General features: G+C 38.7%; 1 protein-coding gene across 1 annotated transcript in view; it reads left to right on the plus strand.

Moving 5' to 3' along the window:
- The window catches only part of LOC311283989 (NEDD8 ultimate buster 1-like), a gene marked incomplete at its 5' end in the record, with an annotated part of 33,385 nt that overhangs the window by 3,457 nt on the left and 16,450 nt on the right, over window positions 1–13,478 (plus strand). Inside the window, 4 exons of the mRNA XM_084398802.1 lie at window positions 75–139; window positions 219–386; window positions 1,081–1,169; window positions 1,428–1,534. Of these exons, the coding sequence (XP_084254928.1) occupies window positions 75–139; window positions 219–386; window positions 1,081–1,169; window positions 1,428–1,534 (429 nt within the window). The remainder of the gene's footprint in view (window positions 1–74; window positions 140–218; window positions 387–1,080; window positions 1,170–1,427; window positions 1,535–13,478) is intronic.

Consider the following 13,478-nt stretch of genomic DNA (forward strand, 5'->3'; position numbering starts at 1 on the left):
TGATTCACTCATTTGAACGATTCTGTCTCATCCTCTGTGTCCTGTGTTTGATTATAAACCTCTTCTGCTTTAAGGATAAGCGAGGAATTTAAATTGAAACACTTCAAGCTGATTTTGGCTGGAAAGAAGCTGTCTCCAGGTAAACGACTGACGCCGATTTGAACATTTATTCATCCATTGATCAGCGCATGTTGTAAGACGAGCCGTGTGTGTTTAAGGGATGCGGCTGGATGAACAGAAGGTGAAGAACAACAGTAAGATCATGGTGCTGAAAGTGGCGTCGGATGAGGCGAAGAGAGAAATGCTGGAGGAAGAGGAGAAGAAGCACAGTCAGGATGAAGGAGTGCAGAGGACAGAGAAGGGTTTCCAGATCCTGTCAGAGAGAGGTGAACATCACAAAATGTGTTATATTCCAGATAATCTGGGCCTGGATTGGTCAGTCCACTGTTCCAAAATACACAAAATAATATAAGCTGTGACGTGAAACATAATAACTAATACCTTAATCATAATGCTTAAATTGCTAAACTTACATAGAAACTAACGTATGTGTGAGTGTGTGTATTTTTTTTTGTCAATTATATATGTTACATACATGTATATAAAATTTCTACATCTTTAAATAAATATATAAAAAAAATTAAAGTTGTCATAATTATAATTTTTTACATAATAGACATAGAAAATACATAAAAGAAATATGCTGATAAAAATGGTCAATTATACATATTACATGTATGTTATATGCATATAAAATAAATATATAATAAATAAATGAATAAACCTGCTGTTGTATGTTATGAATGTTGTTGGCCTCTTTTGTCAGTTACTTAGTATAAAATTGTCTGCAAAATGCATAAATTTGTGTGTATGTGTATATATATATATATATATATATATATAGTAGTGCTGTCAAATCGATGAATCACATCTAACATAAAAGTTTGTAATATGTTTGTGCATATATATATATATATATAATATATATATATATAGTAAATTATGTACTTTAAAGTTTTTGGTCAATAATAAATCATTTAAATAATAATAATAAATATTGTGCACTTGTGTGTCCCTCAGATTGGAGTGAGGATCCGACCACTACCCCGTTTTTAGAGATCGCAGATCAGAAAGGAAATCCACTCCAGATCCCTGACGAGGAGAGGAAGGTGATCGTCTTCATGATACTGTATCGATACATGTCCTGAAGATTATTCTAATGAATGTGTCATCCAGCCTCCTGAAACTCACAGATGAAATATGAGTGTATAATCCTTCAGAAGATTGGTTTAAAAGTGATCAGTGATACTCTGACACTGTTTTCCTCTCATGATCATTGCTTCAGCACATCATTATGAGTGTGTGTTCAGACAGACAGCAGTGCTTGCATTAATATCCCATCTCTTGAATTCCTCTCCCGATCTCAGGCTCTGATCCTGGCGATGGGTTTCCATGAGAAAGGCCGATCTCTGCTGAAGAAGAGAGATCACAGCGCCGCTCTGTGTCATCTCCTCCTCGCTGACGAACAGTTCAAGTACGGCTTCATCACACTGTACATTAATCATGACATCAATAATACATCAAGACCATTCACTGCAGTCACTTAATGTGTACGCAAAATATAATCTTTGCAGTGTATAAATTACTATTTATATGCATAAAGGCAAAGACCAGTAATAATACAATCAATAATGCTTAAAAAAGATCAATTCATGTTTAGAATGCAGCTATTACAATGACCGTTAGATTAGATGTTCAAGCTGTAATTTAGTAAAAAGCAGGGTTATTATCATTAATTAAAACTATTAAAAACATTTCTGTTAATTGATAAACAATAAAATATAAATATTAGTTTAAACTAAAACTTAAAGAAAATTAGAAATAAAAGAAATAAAAGAACATTTTAAACTGAAATAAGTTTGCATAAGTTGAAGCGCTAAAATTATTGACTGAAAATAAATAAAAACTCAAATAAAAATAAATTAAACCTTAATAGCAATATTTAAAATAAAATAAAAAACTAATAAAATGGCAAAAGCACATAATAAAATGACTACAAATTAAACTAAAATTAACATGAAAACTGAAAATATAAAAATAAAAGCTAATTCAAAATATTAATGAAAGAAAAATGAAAGCTAAAATAATACTGGTATAAAGCTTCATACAAATATAACATTTTGACATTAATGCCTGAGTAATTTTAACACACCACTGTCCTGCAAACTCTACAGTTATGATCTCTTAGGTTTATCATTATATAAAGAAATGCATGAAAAAGACCAATAACATTATGCAAATATTACAGTAACATCAGCGCTGTTCAATTTTGATGTTAAACATTCTGAGAAATCTGTATTTTTACAAGTATTAAACATTTTCCGCTTGAGGAATTTGAATAGGCTGCTCTCAGGCAACTCTGATGTAGATGTTCCTCCAGTAAGTGTGACTCTGATGTAGATGTTCCTCCAGTAAGTGTTACTCTGATGTTGATGTTCCTCCAGTAAGTGTTACTCTGATGTAGATGTTGATGTTCCTCCAGTGAGTGTAACTCTGATGTTGATGTTCCTCCAGTAAGTGTTACTCTGATGTAGATGTTCCTCCAGTAAGTGTAACTCTGATGTAGATGTTGATGTTCCTCCAGTAAGTGTAACTCTGATGTTGATGTTCCTCCAGTAAGTGTTACTCTGATGTAGATGTTCCTCCAGTAAGTGTTACTCTGATGTAGATGTTGATGTTCCTCCAGTAAGTGTAACTCTGATGTAGATGTTGATGTTCCTCCAGTAAGTGTAACTCTGATGTTGATGTTCCTCCAGTAAGTGTAACTCTGATGTAGATGTTGATGTTCCTCCAGTAAGTGTAACTCTGATGTTGATGTTCCTCCAGTAAGTGTTACTCTGATGTAGATGTTCCTCCAGTAAGTGTTACTCTGATGTTGATGTTCCTCCAGTAAGTGTTACTCTGATGTTGATGTTCCTCCAGTCAGTGTAACTCTGACGTAGATGTTGATGTTCCTCCAGTGAGTGTAACTCTGATGTTGATGTTCCTCCAGTAAGTGTAACTCTGATGTAGATGTTGATGTTCCTCCAGTGAGTGTAACTCTGATGTAGATGTTCCTCCAGTCAGTGTAACTCTGATGTAGATGTTCCTCCAGTAAGTGTAACTCTGATGTAGATGTTGATGTTCCTCCAGTAAGTGTTACTCTGATGTAGATGTTCCTCCAGTAAGTGTTACTCTGATGTTGATGTTCCTCCAGTAAGTGTTACTCTGATGTTGATGTTCCTCCAGTCAGTGTAACTCTGATGTAGATGTTGATGTTCCTCCAGTGAGTGTAACTCTGATGTTGATGTTCCTCCAGTAAGTGTAACTCTGATGTAGATGTTGATGTTCCTCCAGTGAGTGTAACTCTGATGTAGATGTTGATGTTCCTCCAGTGAGTGTAACTCTGATGTTGATGTTCCTCCAGTAAGTGTAACTCTGATGTAGATGTTGATGTTCCTCCAGTGAGTGTAACTCTGATGTAGATGTTCCTCCAGTAAGTGTTACTCTGATGTAGATGTTCCTCCAGTAAGTGTAACTCTGATGTAGATGTTGATGTTCCTCCAGTAAGTGTTACTCTGATGTAGATGTTCCTCCAGTAAGTGTTACTCTGATGTAGATGTTCCTCCAGTAAGTGTAACTCTGATGTAGATGTTGATGTTCCTCCAGTAAGTGTTACTCTGATGTAGATGTTCCTCCAGTAAGTGTAACTCTGATGTTGATGTTCCTCCAGTGAGTGTAACTCTGATGTAGATGTTGATGTTCCTCCAGTAAGTGTTACTCTGATGTTGATGTTCCTCCAGTAAGTGTTACTCTGATGTTGATGTTCCTCCAGTAAGTGTAACTCTGATGTAGATGTTGATGTTCCTCCAGTAAGTGTTACTCTGATGTTGATGTTCCTCCAGTAAGTGTAACTCTGATGTTGATGTTCCTCCAGTCAGTGTAACTCTGATGTAGATGTTGATGTTCCTCCAGTAAGTGTAACTCTGATGTAGATGTTGATGTTCCTCCAGTAAGTGTAACTCTGATGTAGATGTTGATGTTCCTCCAGTAAGTGTTACTCTGATGTAGATGTTCCTCCAGTAAGTGTAACTCTGATGTAGATGTTCCTCCAGTAAGTGTTACTCTGATGTAGATGTAGATGTTCCTCCAGTAAGTGTTACTCTGATGTAGATGTTCCTCCAGTAAGTGTAACTCTGATGTTGATGTTCCTCCAGTAAGTGTAACTCTGATGTAGATGTTCCTCCAGTAAGTGTTACTCTGATGTAGATGTAGATGTTCCTCCAGTAAGTGTTACTCTGATGTAGATGTTCCTCCAGTAAGTGTAACTCTGATGTTGATGTTCCTCCAGTAAGTGTAACTCTGATGTAGATGTTGATGTTCCTCCAGTAAGTGTTACTCTGATGTAGATGTTCCTCCAGTAAGTGTAACTCTGATGTAGATGTTCCTCCAGTAAGTGTTACTCTGATGTAGATGTAGATGTTCCTCCAGTAAGTGTTACTCTGATGTTGATGTTCCTCCAGTAAGTGTAACTCTGATGTTGATGTTCCTCCAGTCAGTGTAACTCTGATGTAGATGTAGATGTTCCTCCAGTCAGTGTAACTCTGATGTTGATGTTCCTCCAGTCAGTGTAACTCTGATGTAGATGTTGATGTTCCTCCAGTAAGTGTAACTCTGATGTAGATGTTGATGTTCCTCCAGTAAGTGTTACTCTGATGTAGATGTTCCTCCAGTAAGTGTAACTCTGATGTAGATGTTCCTCCAGTAAGTGTTACTCTGATGTAGATGTAGATGTTCCTCCAGTAAGTGTTACTCTGATGTAGATGTTCCTCCAGTAAGTGTAACTCTGATGTAGATGTTCCTCCAGTAAGTGTAACTCTGATGTAGATGTTGATGTTCCTCCAGTAAGTGTAACTCTGATGTAGATGTTCCTCTAGTAAGTGTTACTCTGATGTAGATGTAGATGTTCCTCCAGTAAGTGTTACTCTGATGTAGATGTTCCTCCAGTAAGTGTAACTCTGATGTAGATGTTCCTCCAGTAAGTGTAACTCTGATGTAGATGTTGATGTTCCTCCAGTAAGTGTTACTCTGATGTAGATGTTCCTCCAGTAAGTGTTACTCTGATGTTGATGTTCCTCCAGTCAGTGTAACTCTGATGTAGATGTTGATGTTCCTCCAGTAAGTGTAACTCTGATGTAGATGTTGATGTTCCTCCAGTAAGTGTTACTCTGATGTAGATGTTCCTCCAGTAAGTGTAACTCTGATGTAGATGTTCCTCCAGTAAGTGTTACTCTGATGTAGATGTAGATGTTCCTCCAGTAAGTGTTACTCTGATGTAGATGTTCCTCCAGTAAGTGTAACTCTGATGTAGATGTTCCTCCAGTAAGTGTTACTCTGATGTAGATGTTGATGTTCCTCCAGTAAGTGTTACTCTGATGTAGATGTTCCTCCAGTAAGTGTAACTCTGATGTAGATGTTGATGTTCCTCCAGTAAGTGTAACTCTGATGTAGATGTAGATGTTCCTCCAGTAAGTGTTACTCTGATGTTGATGTTCCTCCAGTAAGTGTAACTCTGATGTAGATGTTGATGTTCCTCCAGTAAGTGTAACTCTGATGTAGATGTTGATGTTCCTCCAGTAAGTGTTACTCTGATGTAGATGTTCCTCCAGTCAGTGTAACTCTGATGTAGATGTTGATGTTCCTCCAGTAAGTGTAACTCTGATGTTGATGTTCCTCCAGTCAGTGTAACTCTGATGTAGATGTTGATGTTCCTCCAGTGAGTGTAACTCTGATGTTGATGTTCCTCCAGTAAGTGTTACTCTGATGTTGATGTTCCTCCAGTCAGTGTAACTCTGATGTAGATGTTGATGTTCCTCCAGTAAGTGTAACTCTGATGTAGATGTTGATGTTCCTCCAGTAAGTGTTACTCTGATGTAGATGTTCCTCCAGTAAGTGTAACTCTGATGTTGATGTTCCTCCAGTCAGTGTAACTCTGATGTAGATGTTGATGTTCCTCCAGTAAGTGTTACTCTGATGTTGATGTTCCTCCAGTAAGTGTTACTCTGATGTTGATGTTCCTCCAGTCAGTGTAACTCTGATGTAGATGTTGATGTTCCTCCAGTAAGTGTAACTCTGATGTAGATGTTGATGTTCCTCCAGTAAGTGTTACTCTGATGTAGATGTTCCTCCAGTAAGTGTAACTCTGATGTTGATGTTCCTCCAGTCAGTGTAACTCTGATGTAGATGTTGATGTTCCTCCAGTGAGTGTAACTCTGATGTTGATGTTCCTCCAGTAAGTGTAACTCTGATGTAGATGTTGATGTTCCTCCAGTGAGTGTTACTCTGATGTTGATGTTCCTCCAGTAAGTGTTACTCTGATGTTGATGTTCCTCCAGTCAGTGTAACTCTGATGTAGATGTTGATGTTCCTCCAGTGAGTGTAACTCTGATGTTGATGTTCCTCCAGTAAGTGTAACCGATGTAGATGTTGATGTTCCTCCAGTGAGTGTTACTCTGATGTTGATGTTCCTCCAGTAAGTGTTACTCTGATGTTGATGTTCCTCCAGTCAGTGTAACTCTGATGTAGATGTTGATGTTCCTCCAGTGAGTGTAACTCTGATGTTGATGTTCCTCCAGTAAGTGTAACTCTGATGTAGATGTTGATGTTCCTCCAGTCAGTGTAACTCTGATGTAGATGTTGATGTTCCTCCAGTGAGTGTAACTCTGATGTAGATGTTCCTCCAGTAAGTGTAACTCTGATGTAGATGTTGATGTTCCTCCAGTAAGTGTAACTCTGATGTAGATGTAGATGTTCCTCCAGTCAGTGTAACTCTGATGTAGATGTTGATGTTCCTCCAGTAAGTGTAACTCTGATGTAGATGTTCCTCCAGTCAGTGTAACTCTGATGTAGATGTTGATGTTCCTCCAGTAAGTGTAACTGATGTAGATGTTGATGTTCCTCCAGTAAGTGTTACTCTGATGTTGATGTTCCTCCAGTAAGTGTAACTCTGATGTAGATGTTCCTCCAGTCAGTGTAACTCTGATGTAGATGTTGATGTTCCTCCAGTAAGCGTAACTCTGATATAGATGTAGATGTTCCTCCAGTAAGTGTAACTCTGATGTTGATGTTCCTTCAGTCAGTGAAACTCTGATGTAGATGTTGATGTTCCTCCAGTAAGTGTTACTCTAATGTAGATGTTCCTCCAGTAAGTGTTACTCTGATGTTGATGTTCCTCCAGTAAGTGTAACTCTGATGTAGATGTAGATGTTCCTCCAGTAAGTGTTACTCTAATGTAGATGTTCCTCCAGTCAGTGTAACTCTGATGTTGATGTTCCTCCAGTAAGTGTAACTCTGATGTTGATGTTCCTCCAGTAAGTGTAACTCTGATGTTGATGTTCCTCCAGTAAGTGTTACTCTGATGTTAATGTTCCTCCAGTAAGTGTAACTCTGATGTTGATGTTCCTCCAGTAAGTGTAACTCTGATGTAGATGTAGATGTTCCTCCAGTAAGTGTTACTCTAATGTAGATGTTCCTCCAGTCAGTGTAACTCTGATGTTGATGTTCCTCCAGTCAGTGTTACTCTAATGTAGATGTTCCTCCAGTAAGTGTTACTCTAATGTAGATGTTCCTCCAGTAAGTGTTACTCTGATGTTGATGTTCCTCCAGTAAGTGTTACTCTAATGTAGATGTTCCTCCAGTCAGTGTAACTCTGATGTTGATGTTCCTCCAGTCAGTGTTACTCTAATGTAGATGTTCCTCCAGTAAGTGTTACTCTAATATAGATGTTCCTCCAGTAAGTGTTACTCTGATGTTGATGTTCCTCCAGTCAGTGTAACTCTGATGTTGATGTTCCTCCAGTAAGTGTTACTCTGATGTTGATGTTCCTCCAGTAAGTGTTACGCTAATGTAGATGTTCCTCCAGTAAGTGTTACTCTGATGTTGATGTTCCTCCAGTAAGTGTTACTCTGATGTTGATGTTCCTCCAGTAAGTGTTACTCTAATGTAGATGTTCCTCCAGTAAGTGTTACTCTGATGTTGATGTTCCTCCAGTCAGTGTTACTCTAATGTAGATGTTCCTCCAGTAAGTGTTACTCTGATGTTGATGTTCCTCCAGTAAGTGTTACGCTAATGTAGATGTTCCTCCAGTAAGTGTTACTCTAATGTAGATGTTCCTCCAGTAAGTGTTACTCTGATGTAGATGTTGATGTTCCTCCAGTAAGTGTAACTCTAATGTAGATGTAGATGTTCCTCCAGTAAGTGTAACTCTGATGTAGATGTAGATGTTCCTCCAGTAAGTGTAACTCTGATGTAGATGTTGATGTTCCTCCAGTAAGTGTAACTCTGATGTAGATGTAGATGTTCCTCCAGTAAGTGTAACTCTGATGTAGATGTAGATGTTCCTCCAGTAAGTGTAACTCTGATGTAGATGTAGATGTTCCTCCAGTAAGTGTTACTCTTATGTAGATGTTCCTCCAGTCAGTGTAACTCTTATGTAGATGTTGATGTTCCTCCAGTAAGTGTAACTCTGATGTAGATGTAGATGTTCCTCCAGTCAGTGTAACTCTGATGTAGATGTTCCTCCAGTCAGTGTAACTCTGATGTAGATGTTGATGTTCCTCCAGTAAGTGTAACTCTGATGTAGATGTTCCTCCAGTAAGTGTAACTCTGATGTAGATGTTGATGTTCCTCCAGTAAGTGTAACTCTGATGTAGATGTAGATGTTCCTCCAGTAAGTGTAACTCTGATGTAGATGTAGATGTTCCTCCAGTAAGTGTTACTCTTATGTAGATGTTCCTCCAGTCAGTGTAACTCTGATGTAGATGTTCCTCCAGTAAGTGTAACTCTGATGTAGATGTTGATGTTCCTCCAGTAAGTGTAACTCTGATGTAGATGTTGATGTTCCTCCAGTAAGTGTAACTCTGATGTAGATGTAGATGTTCCTCCAGTCAGTGTAACTCTGATGTAGATGTTCCTCCAGTCAGTGTAACTCTGATGTAGATGTTGATGTTCCTCCAGTAAGTGTAACTCTGATGTTGATGTTCCTCCAGTCAGTGTAACTCTGATGTTGATGTTCCTCCAGTCAGTGTAACTCTGATGTAGATGTTGATGTTCCTCCAGTAAGTGTAACTCTGATGTAGATGTAGATGTTCCTCCAGTAAGTGTAACTCTGATGTTGATGTTCCTCCAGTAAGTGTAACTCTGATGTTGATGTTCCTCCAGTAAGTGTTACTCTGATGTTGATGTTCCTCCAGTAAGTGTAACTCTGATGTTGATGTAGATGTTCCTCCAGTAAGTGTAACTCTGATGTTGATGTAGATGTTCCTCCAGTAAGTGTAACTCTGATGTAGATGTAGATGTTCCCCCAGTAAGTGTTACTCTGATGTTGATGTTCCTCCAGTAAGTGTAACTCTGATGTAGATGTAGATGTTCCTCCAGTAAGTGTAACTCTGATGTAGATGTAGATGTTCCTCCAGTAAGTGTTACTCTAATGTAGATGTTCCTCCAGTAAGTGTTACTCTAATATAGATGTTCCTCCAGTAAGTGTTACTCTGATGTTGATGTTCCTCCAGTCAGTGTAACTCTGATGTTGATGTTCCTCCAGTAAGTGTAACTCAGATGTAGATGTTGATGTTCCTCCAGTAAGTGTAACTCTGATGTAGATGTAGATGTTCCTCCAGTAAGTGTTACTCTGATGTTGATGTTCCTCCAGTAAGTGTAACTCAGATGTAGATGTTGATGTTCCTCCAGTAAGTGTAACTCTGATGTAGATGTAGATGTTCCTCCAGTAAGTGTAACTCTGATGTAGATGTTCCTTCAGCAAGTGTTACTCTGATGTAGATGTTGATGTTCCTCCAGTAAGTGTAACTCTGATGTTGATGTTGATGTTCCTCCAGCAAGTGTAACTCTGATGTTGATGTTCCTCCAGTAAGTGTAACTCTGATGTAGATGTTCCTCCAGTAAGTGTTACTCTAATGTAGATGTAGATGTTCCTCAAGTAAGTGTAACTCAGATGTTGATGTTCCTCCAGTAAGTGTAACTCTGATGTAGATGTTCCTTCAGCAAGTGTTACTCTGATGTTGATGTTCCTCCAGTAAGTGTAACTCTGATGTAGATGTTCCTCCAGTAAGTGTTACTCTGATGTAGATGTAGATGTTCCTCCAGTAAGTGTTACTCTGATGTAGATGTAGATGTTCCTCCAGTAAGTGTTACTCTGATGTAGATGTTCCTCCAGTAAGTGTTACTCTGATGTAGATGTAGATGTTCCTCCAGTAAGTGTTACTCTGATGTAGATGTTGATGTTCCTCCAGTAAGTGTAACTCTGATGTTGATGTTCCTCCAGTAAGTGTAACTCTGATGTAGATGTTCCTTCAGCAAGTGTTACTCTGATGTTGATGTTCCTCCAGTAAGTGTAACTCTGATGTTGATGTTCCTCCAGTAAGTGTAACTCTGATGTTGATGTTCCTCCAGTAAGTGTTACTCTGATGTAGATGTTGATGTTCCTCCAGTAAGTGTAACTCTGATGTTGATGTTCCTCCAGTAAGTGTAACTCTGATGTAGATGTTCCTTCAGCAAGTGTTACTCTGATGTTGATGTTCCTCCAGTAAGTGTAACTCTGATGTTGATGTTCTTCCAGTAAGTGTTACTCTGATGTAGATGTAGATGTTCCTCCAGTAAGTGTTACTCTGATGTAGATGTAGATGTTCCTCCAGTAAGTGTAACTCTGATGTAGATGTTGATGTTCCTCCAGTAAGTGTAACTCTGATGTAGATGTTCCTCCAGTAAGTGTAACTCTGATGTAGATGTTGATGTTCCTCCAGTAAGTGTAACTCTGATGTAGATGTAGATGTTCCTCCAGTAAGTGTAACTCTGATGTTGATGTTCCTCCAGTAAGTGTAACTCTGATGTAGATGTAGATGTTCCGCCAGTAAGTGTAACTCTGATGTAGATGTTGATGTTCCTCCAGTAAGTGTAACTCTGATGTTGATGTTCCTCCAGTAAGTGTTACTCTAATGTAGATGTTCCTCCAGTAAGTGTTACTCTGATGTTGATGTTCCTCCAGTAAGTGTTACGCTAATGTAGATGTTCCTCCAGTAAGTGTTACTCTAATGTAGATGTTCCTCCAGTAAGTGTTACTCTGATGTAGATGTTGATGTTCCTCCAGTAAGTGTAACTCTGATGTAGATGTAGATGTTCCTCCAGTAAGTGTAACTCTGATGTAGATGTAGATGTTCCTCCAGTAAGTGTTACTCTTATGTAGATGTTCCTCCAGTCAGTGTAACTCTGATGTAGATGTTGATGTTCCTCCAGTAAGTGTAACTCTGATGTAGATGTAGATGTTCCTCCAGTAAGTGTAACTCTGATGTAGATGTAGATGTTCCTCCAGTAAGTGTTACTCTGATGTTGATGTTCCTCCAGTAAGTGTAACTCAGATGTAGATGTTGATGTTCCTCCAGTAAGTGTAACTCTGATGTTGATGTAGATGTTCCTCCAGTAAGTGTTACTCTGATGTTGATGTTGATGTTCCTCCAGTAAGTGTTACTTTGATGTTGATGTTCCTCCAGTAAGTGTAACTCAGATGTAGATGTAGATGTTCCTCCAGTAAGTGTAACTCTGATGTAGATGTAGATGTTCCTCCAGTAAGTGTAACTCTGATGTAGATGTAGATGTTCCTTCAGCAAGTGTTACTCTGATGTAGATGTTGATGTTCCTCCAGTAAGTGTAACTCTGATGTTGATGTTGATGTTCCTCCAGTAAGTGTAACTCTGATGTTGATGTTCCTCCAGTAAGTGTAACTCTGATGTAGATGTTCCTCCAGTAAGTGTTACTCTAATGTAGATGTAGATGTTCCTCCAGTAAGTGTAACTCAGATGTTGATGTTCCTCCAGTAAGTGTAACTCTGATGTAGATGTTCCTTCAGCAAGTGTTACTCTGATGTTGATGTTCCTCCAGTAAGTGTAACTCTGATGTAGATGTTCCTCCAGTAAGTGTTACTCTGATGTAGATGTAGATGTTCCTCCAGTAAGTGTTACTCTGATGTAGATGTAGATGTTCCTCCAGTAAGTGTTACTCTGATGTAGATGTTCCTCCAGTAAGTGTTACTCTGATGTAGATGTAGATGTTCCTCCAGTAAGTGTTACTCTGATGTAGATGTTGATGTTCCTCCAGTAAGTGTAACTCTGATGTTGATGTTCCTCCAGTAAGTGTAACTCTGATGTAGATGTTCCTTCAGCAAGTGTTACTCTGATGTTGATGTTCCTCCAGTAAGTGTAACTCTGATGTTGATGTTCCTCCAGTAAGTGTAACTCTGATGTTGATGTTTCTCCAGTAAGTGTTACTCTGATGTAGATGTTGATGTTCCTCCAGTAAGTGTTACTCTGATGTAGATGTTGATGTTCCTCCAGTAAGTGTAACTCTGATGTTGATGTTCCTCCAGTAAGTGTAACTCTGATGTAGATGTTCCTTCAGCAAGTGTTACTCTGATGTTGATGTTCCTCCAGTAAGTGTAACTCTGATGTTGATGTTCCTCCAGTAAGTGTTACTCTGATGTAGATGTAGATGTTCCTCCAGTAAGTGTTACTCTGATGTAGATGTAGATGTTCCTCCAGTAAGTGTAACTCTGATGTAGATGTAGATGTTCCTCCAGTAAGTGTAACTCTGATGTTGATGTTCCTCCAGTAAGTGTAACTCTGATGTTGATGTTCCTCCAGTAAGTGTAACTCTGATGTAGATGTTCCTCCAGTAAGTGTAACTCTGATGTAGATGTTGATGTTCCTCCAGTAAGTGTAACTCTGATGTAGATGTTCCTCCAGTAAGTGTAACTCTGATGTAGATGTTGATGTTCCTCCAGTAAGTGTAGCTCTGATGTAGATGTAGATGTTCCTCCAGTAAGTGTAACTCTGATGTTGATGTTCCTCCAGTAAGTGTAACTCTGATGTAGATGTTCCTCCAGTAAGTGTAACTCTGATGTAGATGTTGATGTTCCTCCAGTAAGTGTAACTCTGATGTTGATGTTCCTCCAGTAAGTGTTACTCTGATGTTGATGTTCCTCCAGTAAGTGTAACTCTGATGTAGATGTAGATGTTCCTCCAGTAAGTGTAACTCTGATGTTGATGTTCCTCCAGTAAGTGTAACTCTGATGTAGATGTTGATGTTCCTCCAGTAAGTGTAACTCTGATGTAGATGTTGATGTTCCTCCAGTAAGTGTAACTCTGATGTTGATGTAGATGTTCCTCCAGTAAGTGTAACTCTGATGTAGATGTAGATGTTCCTCCAGTAAGTGTTACTCTGATGTTGATGTAGATGTTCCTCCAGTAAGTGTAACTCTGATGTTGATGTAGATGTTCCTCCAGTAAGTGTAACTCTGATGTAGATGTAGATGTTCCTCCAGTAAGTGTTACTCTGATGTTGATGTTCCTCCAGTCAGTGTTACTCTAATGTAG

This window comes from Rutilus rutilus (assembly GCF_951802725.1).
Source record: "Rutilus rutilus genome assembly, chromosome: 24".
NCBI lineage: Eukaryota > Metazoa > Chordata > Actinopteri > Cypriniformes > Leuciscidae > Rutilus > Rutilus rutilus.